The 24,806-nt window shown below is 39.3% G+C and overlaps 1 protein-coding gene across 3 annotated transcripts in view; it reads left to right on the forward strand.

Annotated features, from left to right (window-relative positions):
* The window catches only part of fam222aa (family with sequence similarity 222 member Aa), a 370,821-nt gene that overhangs the window by 103,011 nt on the left and 243,004 nt on the right, over window positions 1-24,806 (forward strand). For all 3 annotated transcript variants that reach the window (XM_072587898.1, XM_072587897.1, XM_072587899.1), the window contains 3 exons: window positions 713-835; window positions 6,743-6,886; window positions 14,410-14,492. In XM_072587898.1, coding sequence (XP_072443999.1) covers window positions 713-835; window positions 6,743-6,886; window positions 14,410-14,492 — 350 coding nt within the window. The remainder of the gene's footprint in view (window positions 1-712; window positions 836-6,742; window positions 6,887-14,409; window positions 14,493-24,806) is intronic.

Consider the following 24,806-nt stretch of genomic DNA (forward strand, 5'->3'; position numbering starts at 1 on the left):
AGGAGAAATTTTCTGGTTGAAGGGCCAAAGTTGTTTATAGTTACATGTCACAAATTTATAGGGATCCAGTCTACCAGATAATTGCTTGACTGCCGTAAGGAATTAAAGAGAAATATTTCTCAGAATTTTTCCAAAATTAGATCCAAGTTATTTCCCTGTATCCAAGTTAGATCCAAGTTATTTGAACCTGTAAATGGAGTCAATCATGTGCATATCAGAATGGGCAGCTTGTAGGGTCTGCTGACTCCATTTCATCTGTTACATGTATCCAACCTAACTTATATGTACAACAATAGCATGATTAATATGAAGCAGGAGTGGAGTAGAAATGACACTATTAGATAGGATTTGGAAGTGGGTGCCAGCAGTAGCATGGTGAAATGAAGGTTGGGAGTAGCTGAGGTCACATAAAGCATTACAAGAAAATAAAGACCTAACTAATATGAATAAAAATTCATGAGTAACCTGTTAGCAAATAAGAGTTAAGTAAATGACTTGTTTATGAGCTGAACTAACATGTCACAACTACTTTACCCACTGAATTAAAACCGAGGGTTAGTGCCAAATCAGGAGGCAAACCAAAATAAAGACTGAACAACCATGCATACGGAACTGAATGATTTACTCAGGCAAACTGGTTGAATTACCCTTTTCTATCTTGTGTTCTTATACTTCTGAAATACTTGCGTTTCCTCCCTTTTAAACTTTACAGCAATCAAGTGGTGTATATATCCACTCAGATACACCAGCCCTTGGAGCTGAGCTGAACGAGAAACCTGTATCTTTCAAAATGCTCAAAATCTGCACAGCAAATGGGATTGGAAAGAAAGGCATGGTGAGTCTATTGGCAAATAACATCCAAGACAATAATTGCTTGAGGCATTTATACTTGCTTGGATCTTTTACTCTCCTCACTCATGATGGTGGTGATTCATTTTGAGGGACATTTCTATAGCAGCTATTAGTTGCACCCAAGCATCTATTCCCTAATGTCCAAGTTATAACAGTGACTGCTAAGTGGATATTAGTCACTGAAGGGAGAGCAGCCAAGTCCAAGCCTGTCTCAACTTGATATCCATCTAGGTGCACTTTGCAAGGACTCAATTGATTGTGATTTAAGATTAGAATTTAGAATTATTGGTAGGATTTTCACTGTTGCCAACTGAGATCAGCTAATTCAGCGTTCTAAATCAGCACAAAGCAGCAACGTAATTGGAAACTCCTCTTACCTGTGTTGCTCAGTGTCACAGGAACTTTGCTTTGTAATTGAGACATCAAAAGAGCATATTGTTAGATCTCAAGTATTATCTATAGGTTCGGAAGTTTGTGTTTTACTATTTTAGTCTCATTATCAAGCAACAATTTATAAAAAGAGACTAGACTTAATTTATCCTGCATTAAGGTTTATAGTAACCATGGAATAAGAATCATGGTGGTGAATCATATACCGATATAGCACAGAAGAAATCCATTCAGCCCCTGGTGTCTGTGTTGGCTCTTTGAAAGGCTTTCCAATTAGTCCTACAACACTGTTCTTGTCTCAGACATATGTCTTTCTTTACTTCCAAATATTTATAGATTTACCTTTTTGAAAGAATAATTGAATTTGCTTCTACCTCTCTTTCAAGCAGCCCACTTTAGATCATTCTAACACAGTACATAAATTTTTTTTTTAGTCTCCTATTACTTCTTGTACTTTGCCAATATTTTAGAAAGATATGTTAAGATACTGGATTAGTACAATATAATAAGGTTCCAACTTTTTAGTTTCGCTTTATTTTCAAGGGGTACTATCTTCATTGACAAGCATTGTTATTCAGCTGGGGTGAAGATTTACGTAACGTTTTAATAACAAGGTTAGGGTGCAAATATAATGACTTTATTTTTAAACATGCTTTTTATTCTTACATCAAAGATAATAAAATAAAAATGTTGCAGAAAATATTTAAAATTTAAGAGATGTCCACAATATATGTATCCATCTATAAATATTGCTTTGGCATTAAAGCAATTTTATTTAAAAGAAAAAAATCTGTTTTTACAATAGGACTGATTGGAGACCTTAGAAACATGACATTTGCATTACTCAATGACAGTGCAGTCTAGCCAGTGAGATCTTAACAGGCATTTAAGTGAACATTTAATTATTTAAGTAGGTTCACATTTTCAGAGGTGACAATGGAGGACATTAATTGTTTTAAGTGTTTATTATGTGTGTGCAGACTACAAAATCAAACCTTAAATAAAAAATTAGGCTTCTGTATAAAAGTGTTTCAGTCCTTTTACTTTTTGAAGAGTGAACAAGTTGTAGTATTCAGATGAGGATTGAACCAGGCATGCAGATTTAATACAGATCCATTTAAAAATAAATCATTTTTGGTCTTATTTTTGTTATTGCCAATATAAATTCAATGTCCAAATTTCTAATAGAAACTCTCTTCGGAAACAAAATGACCCTGATCTCTATTTTTAAAAGATGCACTTGCTGGTTTTAGGAGCACCTATGATACCAGCTCTGAAAAGATTAAATAAAATGCCGACTGGAAGCCAGAGAGAAAATACATGCGGTTCTAAGTGCTTGAAATGTCCTTGGACATGGAAGGATGGCAGAATCACCAATAAAACATATCTGTAAAAAATGTGAGAAAGACATAAACCTGGTAACTAGTTAGCCATGTATTATTAGAGGATAAGGTTTTAAAGGTCATAATATGGGATAAATATATAAATATCATAACATAAAGCTTTTGTTTAAGCTATCTAGTCAGACTATTTTGGTTCAATTACAGTACCGACATCTATCCAACAATGTGGGAAATTGCCCAGGTTTGTTCTGTGCTCAAGAAAGAAAACTAATCTAGCTAATTACGAAATCTATCAACCTCCACCATTTAAGGACCAGGGTAGCAAATGTATGGGAATTCCATCATTGCCAAGCTATATTTAATGCTGACTTAAACTTTAATAATCTTTCCTTCATTCAAAATTCTAGAAATCTCCTGAACAGTAAAAATTCAGTAGGAAGCAGAACTGTTAAAGAAGTTAAACATTCTCCTTCCTGCTTCCTTTATTCTCCTTCTAGATTCCCTTTGCTGATACGTAGATATGATAGCCTTAACAAGATAAAATGCTCAGCACAATTCTATATGGACCATATTTACCCTATAGCGTTGAGAGAGCACAACACTGTAACAGTTCAAGTAGGAAACTCAAAATAACACTCTCTTGGTAAGGAGAAATGGGCAATAAATACAATCCTATAAACTGGTAAATTCAAAATAGACATTCTGTAACTTCAAATAGGTTTTTACAGTTGACAGACTTCTTTAGACCTTAGCTGATAAGTTCACTGTCCAGTTTGGAACCAAGCTGTGCAGACATGTTAAGCTACTATTTTAACCCCAAATATCTGCTGAACTGACTGGATTCTGTTAGGTGGCACTCAGGGTCCTTCAATTAGTCTCAAAATCATTTGGGTATGAAAAAGGAAAAGCCTAGATTCATGTGAAATAGTTCCACAGAGGCCAGTATTCCGTCACCAAGTCACCCTTCATTCGAACTTGGCAAGTCCTTGATGCTGATCCAGCTCCTTCAAAGTGCACAGGATGTTTGAGACCTCTCTTCTCTGTCAGCCAGGGTTTCATAATTGGACCAGATTAACAGCTACAATCAGGGAACTCATTCTATGAGGTCCATCTGGCTGACGTCATTACAAACACTACACACTGATTATTATCAACAGACAAATGCTGGTAAGTATGCATGTATATATGTTAAGTGAGGCCATGATCAGGCTCAGCTGTGAGACCTCTGGAAGCTAAGCAGCACAAGCACACAACATATTGTCCAGCAAATTAGATAAAATTTCTAATAAAAAAACAGAAGAGTTTTTGATGGTCTGAGATCCTTCAAGATAGAAGGAACTTGAAATGGAGGTAGGAAAATTATGATATGATGTTGTTAGTACATTAATAAGATATTAATAGGCTATTTCAATGTAAACATTATTCTACAAAAGGAATTCTAAATATTTGAAATATAAAATTCCTTGTTGCACATGCCCAATAACTATTTCTTGTGAATTTGATACCATTTCACAACTGCATTGTTTTAAAAGTATGCAGCAAGAAAAGTCTCAAAGTAAATCTGCAGCCTGAATTATTAAGAGAAAAAAAACTTTTAAAAAGCTGATCATTCAAACTTATAATGCTCAGTTTAAAAATCCTTCAAGCCTTTTCAATTTTATTGTCAAAATATACCACCCTTTTTTTGTACATTGGATTGCCCTAGTGATATCATAGGTCAAATCTTCCTGAAACTCCTTTCCTCTATGGCATCAGCAAAGAACAGTTAATGAGAAATTAGATTCTTTGTAGAAAAGTTGAAGGTGTAAAGAGAGGATTTTGAACTTTGTTGAATGATGAGACTTAATGAGGTACCTATTAACTGTCAGAATTCACAGCAAGCGCTTTTAGCAGAGTAATTTGCTTTGAGTGTGCATCTGAGATGAGTCTGTGCTAAAATTGTGAAAATTAATTTCTACACTTGCAGCTTTTATTAAAAGAATAACCGATTTCACGGTTTACAATGTGATCGAAAAGTTTTATTTTTAAATGAAAGGCAAAAAGATTGCATTTTTGAAACATTGAAGCTTTTAGATCAAAGTTTAAAACATTTGTTTCTAACCCAACTAGCAGGTGGAGCCTTTCAAAGTGCCACATGCAGACTGATCTGGAATCCTTACAATTGACAAAGCAGCAGGGAGCCCAGTTTAATGCTGTAAAGTGTCACAGTTATTTTTGTATGTATTGAACCAAAATGGCAGGTGTAACTATTTTCCCTGTGGTTAGCTAATGGAGTTCTTTTGTAACGAGAAGATTGCTGACAAACCAGCCAGTAATTACCCTGACAGTCAGAGCTACTCCTCACTTGTGATGTTGACCACTATTTTACTGCTGTTCAAATGCTGATAATCCCATCTTTTACTTGTCGAGTTACATTTTTTTGTAGTACCATTACAGACACAATTAATGTAAATTGAAAAGAGTTGAAAAGATCTTTCTGTTGTAATATTCTAGAGACAGGTTGATATTGTACTACTTTTGTTCTAATTTTGCTGCTCATTAAAGAGAGAATTGACAGCACACACAGTTTGGGAAATGAACTGTTTTTCTTCCCGTTTTGCCTATTCTACTGTGGTGTCAAATGAAATGTATAGAGCTTCTCCAGTGATTAAATTACTCATAAATATGGTACATAGGCATTTACGTGAAAGTTTATTCACTGGTCTGTGCTGGATAGGTTGACCTTAGCAAGAATAGAACGGTCAGTGCAGGAAATGGTCTTCAGCGCCCATGAACTAAAGAAAACAGGCCATGAGATCCCAATTGTCTCCTACTAAATGGCCATGTGTACACATTGGATGAAGATAGGTCTTCAAACACTGATCCATATTTCTCTTAAATTATGTAATGATTTCTGTGTTGACCATTTCCCATGCCAAAACTGATTTGCCTCTCAGCACTAACTTTTCAACCAGAATATATAGTATTTCCTTATTCACAGGAGGCACTGGTGTAGTAACAATGTCACTGAACTCGTAATCCAAAATTCCAGGCTAATGTTCTGGGGAAAATGAGTTCAAATCCTACCATGGCAAAATCTGTATTGAATAAAAAGCTAGCCTGACGGCAAACCATGTAGTGGGTGGGTAGTAAAAGCTGACTGCATCCCATGAGCAAACAAATAAAATCTCCTATTATAATATTTTAAAAAGTTTTAAATTTTCTTAGCCTTCCTTGCAGCAATGAAAATAACGTCCATTGCTCAATTCTGTCCTTATTAATGCAGTTTCCCAACTGTTATTTTACTCAAATTACACTATACATTCTCCACACCTTTAAAGTATACTTTTATAATGAGTGCCCTAGAACTGTAAACATTACTATTCCTGTTGTCCACCCAGTGCTTTGTACAAATGTATTTATGTCTTTTTAATATTATACAATAAAACCTATAATGCGAGTGACTTTTTATGGCTATGTCTGCATATAACTCACTGTTTCATTTTGTTCCTTTGTGTATTCTCCCATGAATTTTGCAATTTCCACATTTATTAATTACTAAAATGATTTTTCTTACCTCCTATCATGATATTAATTATATCATACTTGCATTTCCACCGATCCACCTGCTATCCAGTCTGTATGCCAGTGATTTCAATTTGTGAGGTGTTCTCACTGAGTTCTTGCATTTATAAAGTGGAATGTGGATTTTGTCAATTCGCCATATTTCTAACAGGATGTAGTTTTGTGAGGTAACTTAGAAACTGCACTAGCATCATACAAACTCATCTCACCATTCATCATTAAAAATAGTGGGATGGTCAATTCAGTATAGTGGAAATCATAATATCATAGCATGTGTCCAGGGCAGGGAACAGCAAATGTACTTTAGTATTAAGTTCTACAGACATGTATAAATAATTGCAGGAATAGTGCACACAGAAAACTGGAAAGTCATTGGCATCACTAATATTTTATTCACTAGCCTCACATTAATTCAGCAGCACAAATGTGCCCTAGAATTTCCCAATGAACTCTATATACATGAAGTTTAGGAACTGCTGTCAGGCAAGCAAATTCTGTTGACATTTTCTGCAAGTGGTTTGATTCATCAACGTTGTGTTTCTTTAAATAATATGCTATATTTACCTATTTCTTATTCTTTTAATGCATCTCAGATTCCTCTGACTCCGATGCACAAGTACAGGCCCCGAATTCACTTAATTCAGAATGCTGAAGAGCTCAAATCTAAGCTTTGCTCCTGGACATACTGCTTCCCAGAAACAGAGTTTATAGCTGTGGGTCATTACCACAGCAAAAAGGTATGCTTTTGATTTGGGTGTTATGTATTATGTATGACATATTCACTTGTAATCAACTTCACATTATCATTCAAACATTTAAATTGCAAGATTATATCATAAATTTAAATCACTAAAGTAGATTTTGCTACACAACAAGGACAAGGTATCCTGGCTGCCAGTTTCCATAGCAACATTAAATGAAAGAAAACTACTAAAAACACAATAAAATGTTTCATTTATTTCAATTGAGAAGTACACAAGCAATTGTGTATTAAGCTACACACACCATCTGTTGAGTAAGCTGATAGCCTAGGTCGTGCAGGAGACAATTGGATTCATTGTTGCTGGGCATAAGTAGTAGGAAATTGAATCAGATTTTGAAGTCCTGGTCCCATCTTATTTAATGTGAAGCATCTCTGCCAAGACATGACATGCAGGGGCAATGTAGGTACCTCCTCTGGTTTCAGCTCAGCAGTCACATCAAACTAGGGGCAATGTTGCTATTACACGTCCTGGTTATGATTAGTTAGATCAATGTTGTGCAGGGAGGGGTCACTTCCGCACGTTGAATGGCTCAGTATCATGTGCCATGTTTACTCTCTGTACTAGCTTTTAACTGGATTGCACAACCCATTTTTCCACTAATTTCTTCTTTTCAATGGCATTGCTCTATTGTTTGGACTAGGGTTCAAAAAAAATGTTCTGTACACTAGATTGGTAAGGTAACTTTTTTTTAATATTCATTATTTTTTAAGTAGTCTCTTTGGGAATTTTAGAATAATGGGAATGACGGTTAGGGCAGTTGAATGTTCCTCCTGCAGAATGTGGGAGGTAAGGGTCACCACTCACATTCCTGCTGGCTTCATCTGTGAGAAGTGCACCCAACTCCAGCTCTGGAGCTGGATGAACTTTGGATCATTCAGGAGGCTGAGGGGGTGATTGAGAGGAATTACAGGGAGGTAAGGTAGTCACACCTCAGGTACAAGAAAAAGGCAGTCGGATGACAGTCAGGGGACAGAAAGGGAACTGGCAGACGTGCAGGCATTCCATGTAGCCATTCCCCTCAAGGGGGGAGTGGGGGGGGGAGAACTTATCAGGGATAAGCCATGGGATACAGGTTTGTCCCTGTTGCTCCTCTCTCCCCTTCCCTTCTGAACAAAGCATTAGTCATTGAGGACTCCATAGGACAGATAGGAGGTTCTGTGGGAATGAGAGAGACTCTCAGTTGGTGTGTTGCCTCCCAAGTGCCACGGTTCATGACATCTCGAATTGTGTTTTCAGGATCCTTGAGGGGAAGGGGAAGCAGCCCCAAGTCATGGTCTACATCGTCACTAATGACATAGGTAGGAAAAGGAATGGGGATTTAAGACAGAAATTCAGGGAGCTAGGGTGGTAGCTTGGAGCTAGAACAAACACAGTTGTTATCTCTGGTTTGTTGCCCGTGCCATGTGCTAGCAAGACGAGGAATGAGGAGAGAGAGGAGTTGAACACGTGGCTACAAGCATGGTGCAGGAGCAAGGGTTTCAGATACCTGGATAATTGGGGCTCATTCTGGGGTAGTTGGGACCTCTAAAAACAGATGGTCTACACCTGAACCAGAGTGGTACTAATATCCTGGGGGGAAATTTGCTAATGCTCTTCGGGAGAGTTTAAGCTAAATTCAGAAGTGGGATGGGAACCTAAATTGTAGTTCCAATGTCCAGGAGGTTGAGAGTAGTGAGATCAGAAATATAGTTTCAAGGTCGCAAGAACCACCAGCAAACAGGAAGATGGTTTGAAGTGTGTCTACTTCAATGCTAGGAGCATTTGGAATATGGTGGGTGAACTTGCACCATAGGTTAGTACCTGGAACTTCGATGTTGTGGCTATTTCTTAGACATGATAGAGCAGGGACAGGAATGGTTGTTGCAGATTCCGAAATTTAGATGTTTCATTAAGAACAGAGAAGATGATCAAAGAGACGGAGGTTTTCATTGTTAGTCAAGGACAGTAAAACGGTGGCAGAAAGGACGTTTGAGGACTCGTCTACTGAGGTGGTATGGGCTGATGTTAGAAACAGGAAAGGAAAGGTCACCCTGTTTGGAGTTCTCTATAGGCATCTGGATAGTTCCAGAGATGTAGAGGAAAGGATTGCAAAGATTATTCTGGATAGGAGCGAGAGTAACAGGGTAGTTGTTATGGGGACTTTAGTATTTCCAATCAATAGTTGGAAAGTTACTGTTCGAATACGTTAGATGGGTAAGTTTATGTCCAATGTGAGCAGGAGGGTTTCCTGACACAGTATGCAGATAGGCCAACGAGAAGCGAGGCCACATTGGATTTGGTACTGGGCAATGAACCCGGCCAGCTATTAGATTTGGAGGTAGATGAGCACTTTGGTGATAGTGACCACAATTCGGTTATGTTTGCTTTAGCAGTGGAAAGGGATAGATATATAGAGTTATGCAAGAGATACAACTGAGGAAAAGGCAGTTATGATGCGATTCGGCAAAATTAAGGATGGATAGAATGGAGAAGGAAACTGCAGGGTATGGGCACAATTGAAATGTGGAGCCAAGGTTTACGAAGGAATTGAATCGCCTGTCAAGAGGAAGAAGAAGGTTTATGTTAGGATGAGACGTGAAGACTCAGTTAGGGCGCTTGAGAGTTGCAAGCTAGCCAGGAAAGACCTAAACAAAGACCTAAGAAGAGCCAGGAGTGGACATAAGAAGTCAATGGAAGATAGAATCAAGAAAACCCTAAAGCTTTCTGTAAGTAAATCGAGAATAAAAGAATGGCTCTAATCTTACTATAGTCAATCAAGAACAGTAGTGGGAAGTTGTACGTGGAGTCTGAGGAGATAGGAGAAGTGCTAAATGAATATTTTTTGTCTGTCTTCATACTGTGGGGGAAAAGAAATGTTGTCAAGGAGAATACTGAGATACAGGCAGCTAGACTAGATGGAATTGAGGTTCACAAGGAGGTGGTGTTAGTAATTCTGGAAAGTGTGAAAATAGGTATGTCCCCTGGGCCGGATAGGATTTATGCTAGGATTCTCTGGGAAGCCAGGGAGGAGATTGCTGAGCCTTTGGCTATAATCTTTATGTCGTCATTGTCTACGGGAATAGTACTAGAAGACTGGAGGATAGCAAATGTCCCCTTGTTCAAGAAGGGGAGTAGGGACAATCTTGGTAATTATAGACCACTGAGCCTTACTTCAGTTGTGGGCAAAGTGTTGGAAAAGGTGATAAGACCTAGGATTTATAATTATCTAGAGATGAATAAGTTGATTAGGGATAGTCAACACAGTTTTTTGAAGGGTAGGTAGTGCCTCACAAACTTTTATTGAGTTCTTTGAGAAGGTGACCAAACAGGTGGATGAGGGTAAACTGGTTGTGGTGTATATGGATTACAGTAAGGCGTTTGATAAGGTTCCCCATGGTAGGCTATTGCACAAAATATGAAGGCATGGGATTGAGGGTGATTTAGTTGGCTAGCTGAAAGACAGGGTGGTGGTTGATGGGAAATGTTCATCCTGGAGTTCAGTTACTAGTGGTGTACCACAAGGATCTATTTTGGATCCACTGCTATTTTGTCATTTTATAAATGACCTGGATGAAAGGGTAGAGTTCGGTTAGTAAATTTGCCAATGACACTAGGGTTGGTGGAGTTGTGGACAGTGCCGAAGGATGTTGCAGGTTACAGAGGGACATAAATAAGCTGCAAACCTGGGATGAGAAGTGGCAAATAGAGTTTCATGTGGAGATTCACTTTGGAAGGAGCAACAGGAATAAAGAGTACTGGGCTAATGGTAAAATTCTTGGCAGTGTAGATGAGCAGAGAGATCTGTGTCCATGTATATAGATTCCTGAAAGTTGCCACCCAGGTTGATAGAGAAGGCATATGGTGTATTAGTTTTTATTAATAGAGGGATTGAGTCTCGGAGCCACGAGGTCATGTTGCAGCTGTACAAAACTCTGGTGCAGCCGCACTTGGAGTATCACATACAGTTCTGGCCACCACATTATGGGAAGGATGTGGAAGCTTTGGAAAGGGTTCAGAGGCAATTAACTAGGATGTTGCCTGGTATGGAAGGAAGGCCTTATGAGGAAAGGCTGAGGGCTTTCAAGCTATTTTCATTTGACAGAAGAAGGTTGAGAGGTGACTTAATTGAGACACATAAGATAAGCAGAGAGTTAGATAGGATGAAGAGTGAGAGCCTTTTTCCTTGGATGGTAATGGCTAGCACGAGGGGACATAGCTTTAAATAGAGGGGTGATAGATATAGGACAGATGTCAGAGGTAGTTTCTTTACTCGGAGTAATAGGGGTGTGGAATACCCTGCCTGCAACAGTAGTAGACTCACCAACTTTAAGGGCATTTAAATGGTCATTGGATAAACTTAAGGATGAAAATGGAATAGTGTAGGATATATAGGCTTCAGATTGGTTCCACAGGTCAGTGCAACATTGAGGGCATAAAGGCCTGTGCTGCACTGTTATGTTTTATGTTCTATATTGTTCAAATTAATGTAAAAATAGATCAGTTTTTTAAAAAACGTCAGCTGTATTGAAGCTGTGGAAAACTAGTCTTTTCCACTAAAAATCTCCAAAATGAACCAGAAAACATAGAAGCAGAAGTAGGTAATTTGGCCCTTTGAGTCTGATCTACCATCAGTGAGATCATAGCTGATCTGATAATCCTCATCTCTAGGTTCCTGCCTTTTCCCCATAATCAAGGAGCAGGAGAATCGACGTTTTGGGCATAAGCCCTTCTTCAGGAATGAGGAAGGTGTGCCAAGCAGGCTAAGATAAAAGGTAGGGAGGAGGAACTTGGGGGAGGGGCGTTGGGAATGCGATAGGTGGAAGGAGGTTAAGGTGAGGGTGATAGGCCGGAGAGGGGGGTGGGGACGGAGAGGTCAGGAAGAAGTTTGCAGGTCAAGAAGGCAGTGCTGAGTCCAAGGGTTGGGACCGAGAGTGGGGGGAGGAGAAATAAGGAAGCTGGAGAAATCTGCATTCATCCCTTATGGTTGAAGAGTTCCTAGGCGGAAGATGAGGCGCTCTTCCTCCAGGCGTCATGTTGCCATGGTCTGACGATGGAGGAGGTAAAGTGGATGAACTGTTCAACCTCCTCATGGGAGCACGAGATAGCGGCAATGCAGTCATCGATGTAGCGGAGGAAAAGGTGGGGGGTGGTGCCAGTACACCTCCATCCCCCATCACGAAGGCCTCAAAGCCCTCCGCTTCTTCCTTTCCCGCCGACCCAACCAGTACCCTTCCACTGACCCCCTCCTTCGACTGACTGAACTGGTCCTCACTCTGAACAACTTCTCTTTCCAATCCTCCCACTTCCTCCAAACCAAAGGAGAAGCCATGGGCACCCGCATGGGCTCCAGCTATGCCTGGCTCTTCGTCGGATATGTGGAACAGTCCATCTTCCGCAGCTACACTGGCACCACCCCCCACCTTTTCCTCCGCTACATCGATGACTGTATCGGCGCTACCTCGTGCTCCCACGTGGAGGTTAAACAGTTCATCCACTTTACTAACACCTTCCACCCTGACCTCAAATTTACCCAGACCATCTCAGACTCCTCCCTCCCCTTCCTAGACCTCTCCATTTCTATCTCTGGTGACCGACTCCCACAGCTACCTAGATTACACCACCTCCCACCCTGCCCCCTGTACAACCCAGATGGCCTCCTTCTTCAAAGACCGCAATTTCCCCTCAGACGTGGTTGATGCTCTCCACTGCATTTCCTCCACTTCTTGCTCCTCCGCCCTTGAACCCCACCCCTCCAATCGCCCCCAGGACAGAACCCCACTGCTCCTCCCCTACCACCCCACCAACCTCCAGATACATCATATCATCCTTCGTCAATTCCGCCACCTCCAAACAGACCCCACCACCAAGGATATATTTCCCTCCCCTCCCCTATCAGCGTTCCGGAAAGACCACTCCCTCCGCAGCTCCCTCGCCAGGTCCACACCCCCAACCAACCCAACCTCCACTCCCGGCACCTTCCCCTGCAACTGCAAGAAATGCAAAACTTGTGCCCACACCTCCCCCCTCACTTCCCTCCAAGGCCCCAAGGGATCTTTCCATATCCGTCACAAATTCACCTGCACCTCCACACACGTCATTTACTGCATCTGCTGCACCCGATGTGGCCTCCTCTACATTGGGGAGACAGGCCGCCTACTTGCGGAACGTTTCAGAGAACACCTCTGGGACACCCGCACCAACCAACCCAACTGCCCTGTGGCTGAACACTTTAACTTCCCCTACTCCACCAAGGACATGCAGGTCTTTGGCCTCCTCCATCGCCAGACCATGGCAACATGACGCCTGGAGGAAGAGCACCTCATCTTCCGCCTAGGAACCCTCCAACCACAAGGGATGAATGCGGATTTCTCCAGCTTCCTCATTTCTGCCCCACCCCCCCACCTTATCTGAGTCCCAACCCTCAGACTCAGCACCACCTTCTTCACCTGCAATCTTCTCTCTGGCCTATTACCCTCACCTTAACCTCCTACTACCTATCGCATTCCCAACACCCCTCCCCCAAGTCCCTCCTCCCTACCTTTTATCTTAGCCTGCTTGGCACACCTTACTCATTCCTGAAGAAGGGCTTATGACCGAAACGTCGATTCTCCTGCTCCTTGGATGCTGCCTGACCTGCTGCGCTTTTCCAGCAACACATTTTTCAGCTCTGATCTCCAGCATCTGCAGTCCTCACTTTCTCCCACTTTTGTTTTCCCCATAATTCTCAATTCCTTCACTCATTAAAAATTGGACTATTTCAGCCTTCAATATACTTGACAAGACAACTTCTATAGCCCTCTTTGCCTGATCAAAGAACCCGGCTTTGGGAAGCAGCTTCCCCTCCTTCTTACCCAGTAACCCTATCATCATTCATCTGTGGATTGGATCCTTCAGCAATTAATAATCTGTGTTGCTGAAATAGGTTGGTGTCATGGAGTCATCGAGATGTACAGCATGGAAACAGACCCTTCAGTCCAACTCGTCCATGCTGACCAGATATCCCAACCTAATCTAGTTCCATTTGCCAGCACTTGGCCCATATCCCTCATATACCCATCCAGATGCCTTTTAATATTAGTCAAGATTTTAGGAGCACTCCCTTGCTCTGCTTTGGATAGCACCATCTGGCAAATTGAGCCATGCCATACCAGTTTGTAATAGACTAAGCACTATCATACCACAAACTGGCCCATTTAACTTTAATATACACCATTAACATTCATATTGTCGTTTGTTTAAACCTTCGTAAATTCAGTTGTTTTAAAATACACAGCTTATGCATTTCAGAATAAGCAATCTTTTACATGAAGTAATAAAAGCGAAAATCTCAAAAAATGTGATATGTAGACACAAATCATTAAACATCTTCTAGATTTTTAAAACTAAGGCAGGATTCGTGGCAGAGTCCTGAATTGTGTGTTTATGTTGAGATGTGCCACACTTATGTTCTGTATGAGTGAAATCACAAATAGGGCAAGAAACAATTTAATGGTACAGCATTTTCACCTCATTTATAGATGAAGAAGATGAAGATAGAGTATAACCCTTATGCCAAAGGTGCTCTACCACATAACAGAAGACAGAACAAAACACCTCAAAGGTCAGTGGTCATAGATTCTTAAGATTCTCAGGCAGATTGCATATATTACAATCAGTGTGATTTTGCTGTGCTGCTATGTAAAATCTATTATATTTATTTCAACCAACTGTGAAAGGAATTACCAATGATAATATCTTTTTAATGGTGATAATGGTTACGTCTGTGTGGTGATACACTTATAAATTGTTAAAAAATATAAAAGTTTAGATTTTTTTTTAGATTAATTGCTAATCCTTTACCCTGAAAGAGATTATTTCTATTTAGGAAGAGATGATTATCAAATATGATGTTGCTAGGGGCCATGAGTTAGATTAGTTTTAAATGTTTCAACCAGATTTCTGCATTTGAAGCTAACCAGAGAATACATAAATCTACAGTCTGCCACTAATTGGACCAAATAAGATTAAAATGTAGCCGGTGTAGAAAAAAAAGTTTGACTTTGTTACAAATGACTGAATTGTAAATATCTTTGGTCAAGTTATGGACTCCAGTGCAAAATTGTTCTTTTTTCAAAAGACCGCTTTTATAATTTGGTACTTCATGATACTTCTAAATTTGTTTTTGGATGTTGTTTATCATAACCATTTCCCTTCCAATTCCTCAATCTGCATCACCCAGACCCTTGCACCTTTCAGATTAATTTCTGATGTCCAGTATTTTATGATACAGCACGTTTATAAAAGGTTGATGGAATATTCCAAAATACTGATGACTGACAGATCAATAATTTTTTTGAGTCAATTTCTTTTCATATTCCCGGTTTATGGTTGGGCCAGCATTTTGCATAATTAGTGCATTTAACTTGAAGAATAAAGGTTAGTCACCATGAAAAGCAACAGCAAAAGCTGCAATATTCAATTTTATTGGCCTGTGTAGCCTGGACTTGTAATCTCATTAAACTAGGTTTTCCTTCGAATAATGATTAAAATTACTATACCTAATCTAATGGACATCACACGTCAGCAGTACTTGAGGTTGTACTTTCTGTACTGAAATCTTGAGCATTGGTTTAAAAAAAGGCCCAATTTTGTCAAAGGTCTCTACTCTCCACTCATGAAGATAATTCACAGGAATTTTAAGGAGGAAATGAACAATTATACTATCTGATAAGAGACGTCTGATTGGTTGACAAGTGGACTCCGACTGGCAACATCTCTACCCTTGAGAATGATGATTGGCGGTTAACTGCCAGACTTTGTTTGAATTTTAAACCAATTTTCTACCTGATTAATCGAGGCATTGTCCTGAGAAATAAGCAAATAGCTATCATCTATTTTGCTGAATTGAAAAAGAGAACTGTGAGTACGTGTTATTTCTGTCTGCAAAGAACAGGAATATTAGTAACAAAGTATTTAGCTTCTAGTACATGCAAGTGTGCCATACTACCAACTCAGTTGCTGATCCTAAAATGGTGTCAGCATAATTGTTTGGACACTGAAGCACATCCAGAGATATTGTCCATTTGTAGAATCACATGTTGAAGATTGTGTTGTGTGTTTCGAAACACAGCATTTTTAGGTATGGTCACTACATTGTTTGTTTGTTTTGAACTGTCAAAGGTATATAATACACCTGTCTTTGGGATATTCAGTCCAAATATGTGACATTGGACTACATATTTATTCGATAAAATATCTTTTTTGGCTCAATGACAGCATTTGTTAGTGGTGAACACAGTCACATTGCTATTGCATAGGAGCAGCATGAAACCTTCATGTTTTGAGATACGTTAGCCTTCCAGGATAATCTGTGAGGTAAGCTGGATACTTTTCAGGACCAGAATTGATAGCCTTAGACCTGTTCATGAGTTACACAATATAAAGTGAGAAATTTCATGATCAGGGTTGTCATTATCTTATTGCTTGGCTTTGATGTGCCTTAAATCAGCATTAATCTTGTACAATGAACAAATGGCTAAGGAATGATTTATGAGTCCGATAAGGCCAACCTTATAGCACGTAGAACATAGAGTTTTCAATGTGTATACAGTGATAGTGAAGGTAAGTTTGCAATAGATGGTATTGGAAAATCTCCTGGCCAATTTCTCAACTAGAATATTGAGATCATTTAACGGTTTACTTCAAATGTAAATTGAGTGCAAGATGTAACCCAGTTAGACATTTTAAGAAAATTCTCACGTATCTACAAATATAAATGCAGCAAATGTGTCATTTAATATGAGAAATATGCAAGGGATGAATGTTTAGGTATCATTCAGTTGAAGACACATTTCTGCTGGAAATCAAAGATGTTTGCAAGAGCTGGGCCTAGCTGTGACCCCATGGAAATACTATCTAGGCATGAATAGAGTTTTTAAAACTGAAGTAAATTGCATAAGTTGTTGAGTTCATAAATTCAATGATTATGCAATGGTGGTATATTCATTGATTGCCATATAGTGTTGCAGTGCAGATATCTCTGGCTTCCATGAGTTGTACATGGTTGATTAGGCTATTAATGTCAAATGTGCACGTGGACGCCACATTGCTATCAATGTGCAAGTTCTGTATAGTCCGAGTAAATGTGAAGGAATTCCAATGTATAATTGGAATATCTATTCAGAATTGGTGGTTGCAATTCACCCAACCATTTTTTCTAGTTAATTTTGTATAGAACCAGTGACAGATAAGATAGGGCATAAAGGGACATCACTTTTGTGATGTGCACATATGGTGCACTGTGACAACAAGCCTTGTAGTGTATATAACCTGGCAGCTTGTTGCTCTCATACTAGTCCAGCAGGCATTTTTAAACTTGTTTTCAAGTAAGGTTGTCCAGGCATGCTGAGCAGCATTTCCACTGGATACAAATTTGGATTTATCATTAAGAATGTTAAGCATCTTACTAATATAGTCAAGTTTGTTAAGGATGACTACTCCAGTCCCTTCATTGATTTTATAATATGTATGTCTAGGTGCTACCAGACATTTACATTGCATATTCAAAGTAGACAAGTCATTCAGAATTCTGCAGTACTAATGTGGTAGCTGAGCTAGATGTATCATCAAAGATTCAGTACTTTCATTCAACACTGGGTTGTATCAGGATAGCTGGGAATTGAGGAGTTTGAACTCACCAAACACCTCTTCACATTTGAGGTTGGATGAAGGTACACCAAAATTAAAACCATGCTCAAGGACAATTCCTCCTCACTTTCAGACCTTGCATGATCAAATAGATTTATTGCATGTTTAGTGACATTGTTAATTGCTTTGTCAAACTGTTTTTGCTTAAGTGTGTTTACCATGCAGTCTTGTTTCAAATTATTTATGATATGGTTATCTATTGAAGCAATATAGCGAAAAACTGATCAAATCCAAAAATAAAAGAAATTTTTGCAATTTAGATCATGCACAGTGTCAGGTATTGCATACATTTGTGATCATGTTATCAATATTTTCAATCTCATCTTGTATAAACAGTAGTGAAACCGTGTCTCACTTTAGCATTAAAATTACATTTAGAAGTAAATATTGGCAAAAATTTGGGTTTAATATACACTTGAAGAAATCCAACTGAAAAACTTGCCCATTCTTAACTTACACATAAGTTGGACTATGTTGTTGGTATCCTGAATTTGCTTTTTGTTGTACTTTTGAATCAGATATGCAAGTAATCATTTGGTAGCACAGAACTTGCATATTGCTGAAATAAAGACCCACTTTGTTTTTTTCATTTTGCACATTCATCAGACAATTTGCATAAATACCTTTAAACAAATCTGGCAGTTAACTATCAATCATGATTAATAGATGCATATGTCATACCCCTACCCCTCAAAGTACACTTGATAACTGATTATCATTCTTCTCTCATTCAAAATAAATGTTGGCTTCTCCTAAAATTTGTATTTCTTGTGAGTTGTCCTGACGAGTCCAAGATGAAAACTTCAACAAAATATGCCTTTTTCAACAATATTCAAGTTACATTCTAAAAAATGACTATCACTTATATCATTTTTGCTGACTCAGAAAAGGAAGCAAGTCAAGATGGAACAAAGATTTGAAAAGGTTACATCAAGGAAGCAGGAAATTACAATACATTCAGCATAAATCTCTTGCATGGGAGTTAGAAAATTTAGGGTTGAAGCTTGACTCCACAACTTTGCCAAAGAATCTAAGTTCATACACATTTATGCAGATCAGAAAAACTATTTTGAGAAGATATTCAATTAAGATCTCCACTTATCTGTAGTTCAGATAGGTATCAACAACTTATTGATACTGTCACAGGGGATGTCTAAGATACAAAACATGAACTCTAGTCCAGATGTAGCCTGCAAGATACTTTGATCCAGCTAGTTTCTAACTACTTTGTGTATATTTAAAAATACAGTTTTAGTTCTTTATCTTCCAGACCCAGGTAAGAGGCATTTCTCTAATAACCCAAAATCCACTAAACAGGGAGCAAACTTTATCAATTCCCCAAATGTGGGAACCTTAAAGAAGACATGTGGAAGTCCAGCTCTACATACAGGGGTCTCACTACTGAAGGTCTCGCCTTTTCGGTGAAATTTAATGAGGAAGACAGGGGCCACCAGTGTCGACCATGAAAACTGTTGATATTCTACTGGTCCCATCTGTGAGACCTGTGAGGGTATTAAGTCCTAATTTACAGCAGGAATTCTGCCACTGAATGTCCAAACTCCATTGTATATTTAATTAAGTAGAATGAAGTCCAGCAATGAAGTCAAAGGTGTGCAGCTCTGCATTACTAGCATCATGGTGAAATGTGCCAATGCCAGTAATACTCATGGACTTCCATGAAGACTCACCATTAGATCCTTGGAGAAAGGTAAATAAAGGCTACTGGAGGTCATTGGGGGGTGGTGGGGGGGGGCTGCCAGCAAGGTAGGCAGAGCAATTAGTGGAAAGGGGAGAGTGAAGTCTTCTGTTTGCACCCCCTACCTAAAGCCAAGTCCCTCAATCATGTTAGCATGGCTCTGAATAGGGGACATTCTCAGAGGTTGCAAGCAAACCTAACTGAGTTTGCAGTTAGTCTTCCAGCATGACAAACTCCCCGCCCATGTTGGTTGAATAATGGTGGTGTTAGGATGAGGCTCTGAAATTGGCATCAATTGCTTGAATTGACATCTGAGAAGGGAAGGCCACCATCAGCCTTCCTCCCACCAGACCTAATCAGGTAAGGGGGTTTTGCACCACCAGGTTGTGTCTTGATTAATAGCACTCCAAACTTCAAAATGTGGGCATTTCTAAACTATTGGAAGATAAGCAAGGAGTTTTCCTGCTGTAATGGACAACATTCCTTCCTCACTAGGATAACGTGATCACTCATGCTGATTGCTGTATACAAATTGTGATGTTTTATTATGTCCATGTCTTTCAGGTTACTTTTTTCCCTAATGAAATCAGAAGCTAATCAGAGTGGGGAAACCTGACACACTATTTTGCTTCACTAGAAAGCTATCTTGATTTAAATTCAGAAGTGAATTTTGCAGTAACCATCAACATTATCTTGACTTTGTAACTTTGTTTTTCACGTTTCCTAATTATAATGTTTTGAAGTGCAAGCAGGGGATAAGGTTTCACAGGTGCATCTTGAGGTTTGGCTACCTATGGTATATTAACGTCAATATGTGTTCACATTGAGGTTATTTTGATCCTGATTTTATAAGAAGGCCCCATTAAATCAGTACTGCAATTCTGCAGGTTTTTAATCTGAAACCTGAATCAGCTATCTCAGTGCAGTTATTTGACTATCATTATCATATATGGAACAGACTTTATAGTTAGTCACATAAGCACAGTCACTGCAACTGAAAGAAATTAAATCATAAATTTAAATTGCCTTAAGTACTTGAAAGGAAGTTATATAATTTCATCTGAACCTTTCAGAAACATTAGATTCCCACTCTTGATTGTATAAAATCAATAAGCTGAATGGCTAAGGAACAAGAGGGTAAAACTACTTTCTGTCTCCAAGTGTCACAGTCAAAATTTGCTTGAAAATGTGTCAAGACTAGACATTTTGCTTATGCACCTTGTTTACCAATTCCTGTGCAGCAGCACTTTCAACTTTGACAATTATAATATAAAAGTAAAAGCAGGAGATCTGCATGAAGTGCTTGTAGCAACCATGGGAATAAAGAAAGATTTACACTAACAAAACATCTTTCATGACAACTAAACATTTAGAAGCACTTTATAGCTAAAGAAAAGTTTAGAAGTTGATATTGTTGGAAACACCAATACATAAATATCAAATTCGAACACTCTGGCTTGGAAAATAATTGCACTGCTCCACTGGTGTGTGCAACTGCTTTACATTTTTTTGAGATGCAGATAGAGAACAAGGGAAAAGCATTTAATGAGATTATAATAGTGAAGTGCCCAAGATTATCTTTATGTTCTGGCATTAGCTTGCAAGAGCAGGAGACTATCCTGGTGTCAGAATATTTGTTTAGTCAGGTCTGGAGATGGACAACAAAACCAATATAATTAGGAAAATGTCTGAAGGCAGTCAAAATTGACACCAAGTAATGGAAGGAGGTAGTAAGATTGGTAAGGGGTAAGTTTCAAGGAGTGCCCTAATGACAGAGAAGCTGAGGGGTTTAAGGAGGAAATTTCAATTCTTATGGTCATGCTTGTTGTACTGGAGACATTTGAACATTCAGAAAAGGCTAGAATGAGAGGAATATAGAGTTCTGCAGGATTGTAGAAGGTTACAGAAATAAGACAAAGTGAGGCCATAGAGGGAATTGGATACAAGGATGAGCAATTTGAATTCAAATATTTAGCCTACTAGAAGACCATTGGAGGTTTGTAAACATCAGGGTGAACAGGATATTCAGCATTAGGGTAAGGGCAGCAGAGTTTATGGACAAGTTTTCTGCAGATAAAAGTTCACGTATTACACCAGCCACAGATAAGAAAATTAAACATATGCTTCCTCAGACAATGATTAGGATGTGAGAAAGTAAAGATTTTGATTTAGACAAGGGCATCAAAAGTAGAGATAAATAAGTGGTTGAGAATAGACAGTGACAAGTTTTCAGTCAGGTCGAGGGCCAGATGCTAGTAGATAGGAAACTGGAACTATAGTTGTAAATGACTCGGAAATTATTACCTCGAGTTCCAGATTCTCCCAGAAAAGGAAACATCCTTTCAACATCCAACCAGTCATGTCCCCTCAGGATCTTTAAATGTTTCAATTAACACCTTTGACTCTTCTAAACTCCAGATGATATATGCCCTTTCTAACCTTCCATCATAAGACAATCTGCTCATTCCAGGTATTAGTTAAGTAAACCTTCTCAATTGCTTCAACATATTAACGTCCCCAATACTGTACTTAGTACTCCAGATATGGTTTCTTCAATACCCTATGTTAGGTTTAAATTTTATTGTACACAGTACTTGAGCACACATGACAAGGGTACAGTGAAAAATGTACAGTGTCACCACACATGGCACCATCTTAGGTACAAAGTACCGAGGTACAAAATCTTAGTTACAGAAGTAGAAAATAAGTTTTAAAAAATTCAGCACTACAGTCTAAAATAAATAAAATTTACAAAGTCAAACATTACAGTCCTTTCTTAAGTCGTGGGTCTGCAGACACTCCAAGCTGGGCTTTCCCCAAGAGGGCTCACTCTCCTCTGCTTTCACCCATGCTGGGCTAAGACCTGCCCATGTTTGCCAGCTGTCTTTGTTGTTGCTGACCTCCAACGGTCATGTCAGGCTTCACTGCGCTTGCAAGGCTTTGGCCTCAACTGCCACTTTGCTGCTGATGGTAGGTGCTGCCATCTTTCGTGATTGACTACTGCTGCAGCCGTCTTTAGCCGCCGCCTCCTCATCGCTGACTGTCGCTGCCGCAATTCTTTGCCACCAGCTGCCCCTGCTGCCATCTGGGCTTGCGCTGGGTCCCAGTCCCTGTCACGCTCTGTTACCACAATAGCTATCGCATAGCCGAGTCCTGCTCTGGTACCATTCTGAACATGCAGAAGGTGGGTGGAGGAAGAATAAAAACCCAAGAACTAAAATAAAAGAAAAAAGTGTAAAAAAAAAGAAAGAAAAGTGGTTGGACCAGACGAGCTCAGGTCAGAAGCCCTACTCTGCCAGCTTGGAAAGCATTGAATGGAGAAACAGGTTCACGGGACTGAATGGCCTACTCCTGTGCCTATGCTCCTGTAATGGGGAGATGGGAGATTACTGAAGCATAACAATTCCCTTCACAATAAACCATAACATTTTAGTGGCTTGTATAGAGTCATAGAGCACAGAAACAGACTAATCATTCCAACTCGTCTGCTCCGACCAGATATCCCAATCTGACCTAGTCACATTTTGCCAGCATTTGGTCCATATCCCTCTTAAAACCTTTCCTAATCATACACCCACCCTTCTGGCAGCTTATGTCCATACATGCACCATATTCTGAATGAAAACATTACCCCTCAGGTTCTTTTTAAATCTTTCCCCTCTCGCCTTAAACCTATGCCCTCTAGTTTTGGATTCCCCCAGGCTTGGGAAAAAAGAGCTTGCCTATTCGCCCTAGCCATGCCCCTCATGATTTTATAAACCTCTATAAGTCACCCCTAAGCCTCTGACACTCCAAGGAAAAATGCCCCACCTTAACTCAAACCTTCACCTGAGCCTTTGACAAAATCACGTTGACCCTGCCTGACTTACAAATTATATTTTGAAAAATAGACATTAAAAGTGACACTGAAGCACTCATCTGTGACATCCAAACACCATTCTGGTTTTATCATGAGCTGTTGGTCATCATCAGGTCAGTAAGAAGGAGGCACTTCTTTTGTATGGTATTAATGATTGGCTACATCTCAGGAAAGTGTCGATCCCAAAAACCACTAGATACAAGATATTTGTTTTATTTATTCTGTTAGTGTGCTGTTGGTTAGGAGTGTGCTGATGGTGATGGAAATATCATACATTTGATAGAACACCATGAATGTTGTGACTGCATTTCAAGATAAATTTCAAAGATTTACAGCTTATAAATTATTGTTAAAATATCAGTGTGCACATTTAATGCACGTTTGCATCTGTCTGGTAAATATCTGCTAGAATAACAGACCAACAGATTAATAACTGCATCAGAAAATAGCAGATCTGCAAATGTTTATAGAAGTAATCTGTTAATACTGCCAAGTTTAAATTTATAGCTTCAGATCAACATTCTTGTGCAGGTTTATTTATCGATTTTTAAAGAAAATAATTTAAACCAGGATGAAACTATCAGGGAAACTGGTTTCTTAAAGCTACTGTTGAGTTTAACATTGCACGGTGCTGAAATATCATTAATCCAGGCTTTTTCAATTTCATCCACAAATGTTAATCCAACTCGTTGCACTGTCAGGTTCAATTATTGCATCAAACTAGGTTCCCCTGATGTCATCAGCATTCACTATACAAACAGTTGTAATGAGGGAATATTCTGCTCTCCTAGTTTCTCAGCAGCTTCGAGGTAATGCCAATCTCCTGGCAGACACATTTCTTCAAGTGTCGTTAGATTGGGGATCTGAATAAACTAATTGGGTGATGTGTAAAACTTTGCAGTTTAGCACTTGAGGTAAGAGAACATCGAGGTTACTGGTGTACAATTTACACTATCCCAGATAGGTCCTCTCACCATTTTAAAGGCAACTGTCTATTGATGATCAAGTAGGAAATTTGAAGTTTGTGCTTTAGAACTCAAGTTCTGTTTTGAATTTTGAAGAAAGGTCACTGGACCCGAAACGTTAGTGCTGCTTTCTCTTCACAGTTAATGTTGGACCTGCTGAGTTTCTCACATTTCCAGCATCTGCAGTTCTTTGTTTTTTGTTTGGTGTCAAAATTGAAGTATGGCTCTGCATTTCTCGGGAAGTTCTGAACAGATTCTCCTCTCAGAAATGTTGAGCTCCTTTCTTTCAAAACAAAAAATGTGCAATTGCCACTCCCTGGAAAATCTGGCCTATTATCTTGATAGATTGGCAACAGCAACCGGGTTCAACTGATCATTTTCACTTTAAAAAATGTTAGCATTTATGATGCTTGCTACCCTTTCTTACCTGCATTAAATTTAGGGGATTCAACAGACTTACTCCAGGTAAGAAGGCTTCAATCTTTGGATAGGTACCTGGGACTTCGATGTTGTAGCCATTTCGGAGACATGGATAGAGCAAGACTATAAGACATAGGAGTGGTAGTAAGGCCATTCGGCCCATTGAGTCCACTTTGCCATTTAATAATGGCTGATGGGCATTTCAACTCCACTTACCCGCATTCTCCCCGTAGCCCTTAATTCCTTGTGACATCAAGAATTTATCAATCTCTGCCTTGAAGACATTTA

This window comes from Chiloscyllium punctatum, chromosome 17 (genome assembly GCF_047496795.1).
Source record: "Chiloscyllium punctatum isolate Juve2018m chromosome 17, sChiPun1.3, whole genome shotgun sequence".
In the NCBI taxonomy this organism is placed as follows: domain Eukaryota; kingdom Metazoa; phylum Chordata; class Chondrichthyes; order Orectolobiformes; family Hemiscylliidae; genus Chiloscyllium; species Chiloscyllium punctatum.